General features: G+C 55.2%; 1 protein-coding gene across 1 annotated transcript; it reads right to left on the bottom strand.

The window, feature by feature from the left end:
• Positions 1-292: 292 nt before the first annotated feature.
• On the bottom strand, positions 293-5,149 carry THY1 (Thy-1 cell surface antigen). The gene is made up of 4 exons (XM_045556273.1): positions 4,983-5,149; positions 2,859-2,919; positions 2,034-2,369; positions 293-1,530 (listed from the first exon to the last, which is right to left on the bottom strand). The coding sequence occupies exons 2-4, from the start codon at positions 2,893-2,895 to the stop codon at positions 1,418-1,420; spliced, it is 486 nt and encodes a 161-aa protein (XP_045412229.1). The 5' UTR covers positions 2,896-2,919; positions 4,983-5,149; the 3' UTR covers positions 293-1,417.
• Positions 5,150-9,458: the final 4,309 nt, after the last annotated feature.

Here is a 9,458-nt window from a genome sequence, read left to right as displayed (position 1 = left end):
GCCCACGTGCTGGCAGGTGAGTCTGTTGTTCCAGCCAGGTGAGTCAGCAGACATGGAATATTCATTTATTTGGGCAAATGTGTCACATCAGCCTCATTCTGAAGAGAAGGCCAGCATGCGGTGGTTTGCCCTGGGGGTAGGGTCGCCACAGGCAGGAGGGCAGGAGGAGGCAGGGAAGAGAAGAGGTGGCGTCCCCCAGCGACCGAGGTGGCATGTGGGACCTCCTGTCCGTGGAGACACCTGGCTAAGCCTGGAAACTGCCAGGGGAGCGAAGCAGGGATGGACACGAGGACAGTTTCCAGAGGCTTGGTTTTATTGTGCAGTTTTCTTTTTCCTCAATGAGATGCCATAAGCTGTGGCGGCACTACACATGGTCACAGGACAGGCAGAGCTGCCGGGCGGGGGGCTGGGGGTCGGGGAAAAGCCATCTTCCCAGGAGTGTCCCGCTCCCGGGTCTCACGCCACTGCCTGCCTCAGGCCCCCCTGCCCCCCGCCCCGAGGTCCCTGAGAAGGCAGGCCAGTGGGGCAGGGGGCTGCCGAGGGGCCCGGGCACCAGCCAGCAGGGGCTGGCCCTGATGGGTGAGGGAAGAAGAAGCTCCCTTAGAAACTGGGGCCAAACTCTGTGTGGCTCTCGGACTCTATCCCACCTGACTTCTGGAAGCTCTTGGGGGCCTGGGACAGCCTCGGCAGCCCTGTCACTGCTGGTGGGGGCAGTGAAGGCTCACACCTTCAGCTTCCTTGGGAAGGGAGGGATGAGGGGCCCTCACCTCCCACCCCCTTCTCCAACCCTCCATTAGCACAGCTCTCCTGGCAGAATCTGGATCGTCACTGGGGTGTGGCCCTGGCCCAGGGTCCCCAGGGGGCTCCCGCAGTGGTAAGACGAGGGCTTTTTCTGCTGTGGCTGAGGATGCCCCTGCAGATGCTCAGCTCCGCTCTCACGTCTGTGGCCTTGAGGTGCCAGCCCTGCCTGCTGAGGGCAGTGCTAGGCCTGACACACCCCGCCCCCTCCCCATGCACATCAGGCCTCTGGTCCCAGTGGGCGAGGATGACCCCCAGTGGCTGGTACCCCTCCAGCCCACTACCCCTCACACGCTTTCACGCTCCATCAGGTCCCCAACCCTGGCTTCCCTTTTCACGAACTCCCAAAGGAAAGGAAGGAAAAACCCTAAATAAACCAGACAGAAGCAGCTCTGGAACGAAGAGTACAAAAAGACAGCCAGAGGTGTGCGGGGAGGGTGAGGTGGCAGTTGGGGGGGTGGGTAGATCATGGCATGCAGCACTGGGGCTCCTGATAAGGAGTGGGGACCCCATTTCTCCCCGAGGTGTATGGGGCATGGGGTGTGGTCAGCTGACCCAGAGAAGTAGGATCTCTGCACTGGGACTCGTGGCTTCCTGTATCCCCCATGGGCCCCAGCAGTCACAGGGAAATGAAGTCCGTGGCCTGGAGGAGGGAGAGGGACAGCAGGAGCAGCAGCAGCCACGAGGTGTTCTGGGCCAGCAGGCTTATGCCCTCACACTTGACCAGCTTGTCTGTGGAGAGAGAATGGGTGGGGGGCAAGGCAGGGATGAAGGGGGACCAGGACTCAGGCACAGGCCCAGAGCAAGGGCGTACTCCCCTTGGGATGTCTTAGTAGGAACCAGGACCAGCCTGGCTTTCCCCATTTGCAGATTACTGAGCCCTTGAACATACATCATCGTATGAAAACCTCACTAAACATCATCGCAAGAACACTGTGGGTGAGGGAGGTGCTGTCATTCCTGTTTTCCAGCTGGGGAGGAGGAGGATTGGGGCGGCGGAGTGACTTGCTGCAGGCATGGTGGATGCATCTGCCACACCACTCTGCCTGGCGACTGGTGCTGAGCCCCCGCCCCATTCACACTGAAGAAAGTGGTTCCCCAGGGGCCCAGGCAGCAGTTGGGAGATGGCAAGGGGCTTATGGGGCCACTCTCCTCTCTGTCCCAAGCCAAGTGAGCTGCCTGTCCCCCTCCCCAGCCTGGCTCTCCCAGCACACTTGGCCTTGCTGTTGCCTCACCTCTGAGCACAGAGACGTTTTGGGAGGAGACGGAGGAAGGCTGGCCGGAGAGGCGGAGTTCACACGTGTAGGTCCCCTCGTCCTTGGTGGTGAAGGCAGATAAGTAGAGGACCTTGAGGTTGTACTTGCTGGTTAAGTTGGTTCGGGAGCGGTATGTGTGCTCGGGCACCCCCACAGTGCCGTAGAGCACGTGCTTCTTTGTCTCACGGGTCAGGCTGAACTCGTACTGGATGGGCAAGGTGGTGGTATTCTCATAGCGGCAGTCCAGACGGAGGCTCTGGTCTGCCAGGCAGGCCGTTAGGCTGGTCACCTTCTGCCCTCGGGACACCTGCAAGACTGGCACCAACAGTGCCCCTTCCGAATTGGAGGAGGTCTACAGAGCAGGGGGCCTCCCCCCCACATGCAGTAGAGATGGGCCTGTGAGGGCACAGGGGTCATCTGTCTGAATACATTTTCCTATCCCAGGGATCCCAGAGGGCCAGTCTAACCCCCCTGCAGACTCCAGCCTCCCTCTCTAGTCTGCCTGAGCCCTGGGCCCTACCAGTGTGTTTCAAGGGCAGGAGATCTTGGGGAGTTGATTCAGGCTCCTGCTTCCCATTTGCAAAGTTCAATTCAGTAGTGTGGGGCAGGGCTCAGCGAATTGTGTTTCCAGAAACCACCTTGGGCCATCAGATCTGCTAGGTGGATTAGCTGACTTCGAGATGAAAAAGAGCCCTCTTTCCCTCAGTCACATTTACTTTTCTGAGGTCACGAGGGAGAAGCTAGCTTCTCTGAAGGGAAGGAAGCCAGGGTGCCTGGATCCCAGCCCCACCCCTTGCCTGGTACCTGTCAGCAGAAGAGTGATGCCAATGGCCGGGTGCATGGTGCCGACAGCTCAATCCCGGACCTGGGGTGGGAACAAGATGAGAACCAGCTAAGAGCCAGCACAGGTGTGCCCACACTTACTGCCAGGGCTGGGGGCCTCGGGAACATGCCACATGGCCATGATGGACATCTCAGCCTCTCTCCATCCCTCCTCGCCTCCCCACTTCTCATGGACCGTGACGTTGCCTCTGGCTCTCCCCCTCAGGGAGAGCGAGGGAGGAGTGTCTGTGCCTAGTTGTGGAGCACTCACTAGCTAGGTGACTTAAGTGACTTTATCTTTACCATTCTTTCTCCTCTGCTTACATAGGAATGTAAGACCCATGAGGGCAGGAACTTCTTGTTTAAAAAAAATTAAAAAAATTGTGGTAAAATAACATAACATTTACTATCTTAACCATTGATAAATTCAGGCTGTTCAGCAGTGTAAAGTGCGTTCACATTGCTGTGCAACCAATCTCCAGAACTCTTTTTATCTTTCAAAACTAAAACTCTAGGCCATTAAACAAAAACTGCACATCCAGGGACTTCCTGTTTCTTGTTCAGAAGAAAATCCCCAATGCCCAGAACAGTCCCTGGCATATAAAATATACTCAAACGTATTGTGAATGAATGAATGGATGGGTCTTTCTGAACCTTGCATACCCACAGGGTTACAGTGGAGATTAAGAAAAACAACAAACATCTGGCACTGACTGGTGCACAGTAAGTGATCCACAAATGTGAACGGCTAGGGATGGTGGCTAAGGATGCTCCCAGATAGGCGTCTACTTGGCACAAGCTAAGGGTGTGCCTGGATGTGTGTGAGGGAAAGTGACAGTGCTCTTCGATTGCATATGAGCCAAGGATGCTTCCAAATGTCATCTCTCTGGAGTTCCTGGGGCTGCAGTTTTCCAGTCCATTTCCAATAGCCTCCCTTGCCTAGGCTCTCTGCCTTGTCTTTTTTCTGGGGCTTCGGCTGGACCGACATCCTGGCGCGAGGTGACAGAGCAGTAGTCTAGCCTGTCAGCAGCAGTGCTCGCCTGACACAGGCCACAGGGGCGGCGTGCGTCTGCGAGTGCGCGCAGGGCCCTGCTTTGGTTGCGTGCGCCCCGGGTGCGCAGCGCGCGCCACTGGCCAAGTTCAGGGTCTCTGGCGCTCAGCCACTGGGCGGGGGAGGCTAAGGACCCACGGCTGCGGCTGCTGTGAATGCCCTGTCGGTCCGGGGCAGAGCTGCTATCCCGAGCCAGATCCTGTTGCGGAGGAAAAGGGATTGGCGTCTGGCTTTCATTCGAGGACACTGGCCACAGGAGGAGAGGTGCCGGCTTGGGATCTAGGAGGGGAAGGGGGAGCGGTGGCCAGAGCAAGACAGGGAGGAAATAGGTCTGAGGCTGGAGGGGTAGAGAGCCGTTGGGAAGGTGCAGTCGGCATTCATTACTCTGCCTTGTGTCCTCACGGCCCAGACCCAGAGAAGCTCTGCTCTGCCCCCTCGGCCCAGCTCCGCCCGGCGGGCCCCACCCTTATCTATTTCCATATTCCAATCCTCTCCTTTCCCTATTGAGGCCCCCTTCCCCCTCACATATCCTTTTCCAGTTCTCCCCTCCCCCGCCTGCCCGCCTTCCACCCAGTCCCCGCCCGTGGCACTGCGGTTTCCTTTTCCTCGCATGCCCCGCACCCAGCCCGCTGTGAGGTCACCGGGCAGAGGTGCCTCCAGCTCTCCATCTTCCGTCATCTCCCCTCATTTTCACCTGCAGCCCCCACCCCCCACCTTTGCAAGCTGGGTTAGGGCACGTCTGGATGGAGATCAGAACCGAAGGCTGTCTTTGGCGCCCTGCCTCCCGGTTCTTCTCCAGCGCCGCAGCCTCAGACAATCGTCCCCGAGCGGGCGAAAGCCCGGGAGCCCCTTCCCCCAAAGGCCAGATGTGGCGCGGCCCCTGTCCGGCAGTAGGGTCCCGCGCCCGCCCCTGCCTGCGAGGCAGGCCCCTCCCCAGGCCGCTCCTTCCCAGGGCGCCCTCGGAAGGTTTCCTGAAGCCTCGGGTTGGGAGGGCTTGCAGGGGTGCCCGGTGGCTATCCCTGCACCCGGGGTCCCGCCCTGGCTCCAGCTCCCACCTGGACTCGGGTCCTCCGCTGCTGCAGCCTCCTGCCGCCACGCCGCCGCCTCCAGTTGCTGCACCCTGCTCGGAGCCTGCAGTTTTCACCAGGGGTGGAGGAGAGGGGAGCGGGGAGGGCTGGGGGCTCAGCCAATCACAGGCGGAGCGGGGAGAGAGGATGGCGGGCGGAGGGAGGAGGAGGCGGTCCGTGTTGGTGCGGGAGGGTGGGGGGTTGCCGCAGAAGGGGGACCTCCCCCTGAGGCTGGTAGCCCTGGCCAGAGACTGGAGGCTTCGGGAGGATTCCAAAGCCCGGAGATCAGGGTGGGGCAGCCCAAAGAACATTAGCCACGTCCCCAGCCCCGAAATGATCGCTCCCCTTTTAGGGCTGTGACCCTTTCTTATGATCTGGTCTTCAGAAGTCTGTGGGAAACCAAAGTGTTAGGGGTGTGGGATCCGGCCACTTGGGCAGGGCCCACGCTTCCACGTTTCCTTTTAAGCAGGAGCCCACCTCCTCCGGAGCCTCCAGGGAGAGGTTTTGGTGTTGGAATATTCCAGTCTCTCTGATAGGAAGCTGACTGGGTGTTTTTACATATTGGAGCAGTCCTTCAGAAGCAAGGCTGGCGCTGCAACACCCCCCACCCCTGTCCTTCCCTGCTTCCCAGCCATGCCCTACCCCCCACCCCCCATCTATTCCGGAGCACCCAGCCCTTCAGGGACACCTGCAGGTGCTTTCTGCTCTGGGGCAGTCATGTCTCCCTCGGCTCCTGGGCTGGCACCTTCTTACCCACACAGCTAGAAAGTTCTGGCTTTCCAGAGTACTGTCTGCTTGTTTGGTCTTCAGACCCGGGAAGGAGTCTTGCCTTTTACCAGGCGCTGTGCTGGGCACATTACATCCATGGCCACCTTTACCTCCCAACGACCTGCGGGGTTCATCCCATCCCACGCCCATCCCATTTCTTGGCTAGAAAGCAGGAGAAGTGGCCAACTGACCTGGGCTGTAGAACCCCCAGGTGCTCAGGGCTGAGCCACCCCACTCAGCCCGCCCCAGCCCCAGTGCAGGACAGGAGAGAGCGGAACTCTGGGAAAGGAATAGGCTGAGACCCAGCTCCTGATCCCCTGGGGCGCCCCTTCTAGTCCATCAATTTGATGTCACTAGAAGACTTGGGGTCTTTTTTTACAGCCAGTGCTGATGACTTGTCTTGTACTCACAGCTGGGGTAAATTTTTTCGAACCTACATTTGCTTGATTGATTTGCATCCTCCTAGCCTCTTTTGTGAATCCTGGTCGCAACGTTCTGTGGGCTGGCCCCGCCTCCCGGCTGTCTGCCTGCCCATTCTCCTATTTCTTTATGGAAGTCAGCCCTGGCACCTTTGCAGTTTCCCATACTGCAGTGGCACTGTTGGAAGCCATCCCTGGGCCTGTAAGTGGGAGATCGATCTCCTCTCCCTCTCTTGGAGGGTGAGCTGGTCTCCCAGCGCTTTGCATGATGGAACATTCTACCTGGAATGAACTTTGCAGATGGTCAGGCCCGAAGGATCTATTCACTTTGGTAACCCACAGAAGCTCCTGGGGCATGGTATGAAAAATGCAGCTGGCTCCGCCCACCCAGGACCTCCTTAATCTAGTACTAGAGCCAACTGGGTCTGCACTTTCCACAAGCTCCCTGGGGCCTGGGCACTCTAGCACGCTGATCTGGTAAGACCATCCCTCTTCACAGAGGAGCTAACTTGGCTTCTCATTGCTCACAGGGTGATTTTCAAGGCCCTGGATGTCCTGGCTGCTGAACTCCACAACCTCGTCTTCCTGTCCGCCTTCCTGCTGCATTCCAGACACACCAGCTTTCTCTCTGTCACTCCATGGCAGTGTGTTCCTTTCTGCTTAGCAGCTTTCTGATTCTCAGTCTAGGGAGCTTTCCTATCTGAACACAATTGCTTTAGCTTGGGGCCTAATCCTCCCTCACCTCTCTCTCTATCTCTCTCTCTTCGTGCGCGCACACACACACACACACACACACACACACACACACACACACACAGGGGTAGAGGCTGAAGATGGTTCATTTTTTTTTTGGTGGGACATGGGTACACCCAGGGACCCCTTAACAGCAGAAAGTATCTGGGGTCTGGCTGGCCAAGGCACTGGATGCTCCATATCCCACTCTGCAGCCCAGTCTCTGAGTGTTGCTATGTAGAAGGCCTGGCAGAGCTATTTTGATAAGGTTGTGAGGACTTGGCCTAATTTCTGGGTCCCCAAGCACTTTACTTTCAGGGAGGGGAGGGGAGCATGGACTGTCGAGGGTGTAGCAGTTGTGTTTCTACTAAAGCAACGTCTCTGGGTGGATGGAATGAGTGAGACATCTGGGGTCTGGAATGGGGCACAGGGTGGTGAAGGGAGATTTAAAAACTCCCATTTACTTACGGACAGGATGGGAGTGCTGAAAGCAGCAAGTGTTTAGAGGAATCCAGCCAAAGCGAGATTTCCTGCCAGACCATGGCTGCCCTTCCGGTTCCTTAGACCTCTCATCTCCCACCACCTCCTGTTGCTCCAGCTGTAGACCATGGGGATACAACTCTCCTACAAACACACATGCCTTTAGGATGACCTAAGGACTACCAGCCATTCACTCTTCATATTCATAGGTTTCATAACATTGTCTTTGTAGACTCACAGGGATGGCAGAAGCTGCCCCATCATTTTATAGCTAAGACTTGAGTGCCAAGAGGAATAATAATTTGTTAAGGGTCAGACAAATATTTTCGAGCATGGCCAGGATCTCAGGTCTCCTGACTCCATGTATGGTGCTCTCCAGCGCTTCCAGGGTGGTCTCAGACCTCTGCTCAACGAATTTCCCTGGTCTATGGTGAAATAAGAACAAGGACGGCGTTGGGTACTCCGAACATGGCTGTCAGGCTGCCGCCTTGTTTTGATTTCCTGTTCTTCACGCTATTGATGAAGGAGAGATCACTACCCCCTAGGGTTATGGAGATGGCCGAACACATGGCACCAACACATGCCATCAAGAGCAGTTCATTAGTCACACACACTCATATCCCAGAGGATGACACCGCATGCCATGAATTGCTACATGGAGGCTACACTCAGACACAGAGTGAACACCAGAGGTGAGGGAGGTGGGATTTGTAGTATCAAAACAATGGGAGGCCACCTGTGTCCTACAAGAGGGTGTGATTGGTTATTTGAATACTTCTGCAGGCTGGCAGGGGAGTGATGCCCAGGCCTGGTCTCATGCTGGGGGGACTTACAGCAGAGTGGGGAGGGAACTTGTGGTTAGGCCATTTGAGGTCTTAGCAGATGTCAAGGTAGCACACAATAATGAGCCCTAGTTTTTGGCTAATTGAGACCACATACCCACTTTCCCTCTGTTTTCATTCTCAGATTATACCTTTTCACTTTCGTAAAGTGGTGACAGTAGATGTTATGTATATATGTGTGTTTTTAATGTCCTACTTGGCAAAAAAAAAAAAAAGAATCGGCAACTTTCTGTTAATTCTCAAACCTCTTTGGAAATATGACTAAGTCTATGAAATTAATCTTGGAACCAATTGCTCTAGACTCTGCTGTCTCTCTAAATCAGTTGAGGTCAACTCCCTGAGTGAGTTCAGCTCCCTGAAGAACCACATGTTTGGCTGGAGAATATGACAAATAAAAAAATCAAGATTATTTCTTAGAATGCAGGGCAGAGGTTGAGAGGAGAAAGCACCAATGGAGATACAATTTAATCTTCAACAGTTATTTATTTTAAAAACTATTCATAGATGTTTAGTTAATCAAAAAATTAAAAGACATTATTAGCATTGGTAATATTCCAGGCACAGGGCTAGATCCTAGGAATACAAAGATAAATAAAACACAATCTCTACCCTCAAAGGCTTGTTCCAATGGGGGAAATAAATGGTATATAGATAGTTAGAAAACAATAGGGTTAGTGCAGAGGTAGAGATGTGTATAGGGTATTGCAGGAGTCCAAAAGAGGGACAACTGGTGACCAGTCTGCCAGGGAGGGCTTCTTGGAGGTGAGGCACGAACTGAGCCTTTAAAGATGAGTGGGAGCTGCCCATGTATGGTAGGCTGTTACATTAGTGGCCTCCAGTGAGTCATGCCTCCCGGCATCCTTGCCTTCCACACTGATTCTGGGCTTGGCCATGTGCCTTGCTTTGGCCAATGGGCCATCAGCAAATGTGCTGTAAGCAGAAGCTTTGTATGTTGGGGTTTGCCTTCCTGGAGTTCAGTTGCCACATGAGGAAGTCTGAGCTGGCCATGTGGAGAACTGAGGTGTCCTGGTTTATAACAATCACCATTTGGGATCTGTCAGCCCCCAGATGACCTGCCACATGACTACAGAGGCATGTGGAATTCCAAGTGACACCACATAGAACAGAAATGAACCACCCCAGATAAGTCTACTCTGGTGATTCTAAAACTTGGACACAAATTCTTTGGCTTTCCTTCATCAAGAGGTGAAGCCTATGTCCCC

The sequence above is a fragment of the Lemur catta genome, chromosome 7, assembly GCF_020740605.2.
Source record: "Lemur catta isolate mLemCat1 chromosome 7, mLemCat1.pri, whole genome shotgun sequence".
NCBI lineage: Eukaryota > Metazoa > Chordata > Mammalia > Primates > Lemuridae > Lemur > Lemur catta.
The sequence above is the reverse complement of the archived record's forward strand: the minus strand, read 5'-3'. Positions and strand labels throughout refer to the sequence as shown.

Bases quoted from the DNA above. Each gene is read 5' to 3' on its own strand.
- THY1 (XM_045556273.1), bottom strand. From the start codon at position 2,895: ATGCACCCGGCCATTGGCATCACTCTTCTGCTGACAG. The intron at 2,370-2,858 runs GTACCAGGCAAG...TGTTGGTGCCAG, and splicing joins CATCACTCTTCTGCTGACAG to TCTTGCAGGTGTCCCGAGGG. The intron at 1,531-2,033 runs GTGAGGCAACAG...CTCTCTCCACAG, and splicing joins AAACGTCTCTGTGCTCAGAG to ACAAGCTGGTCAAGTGTGAG.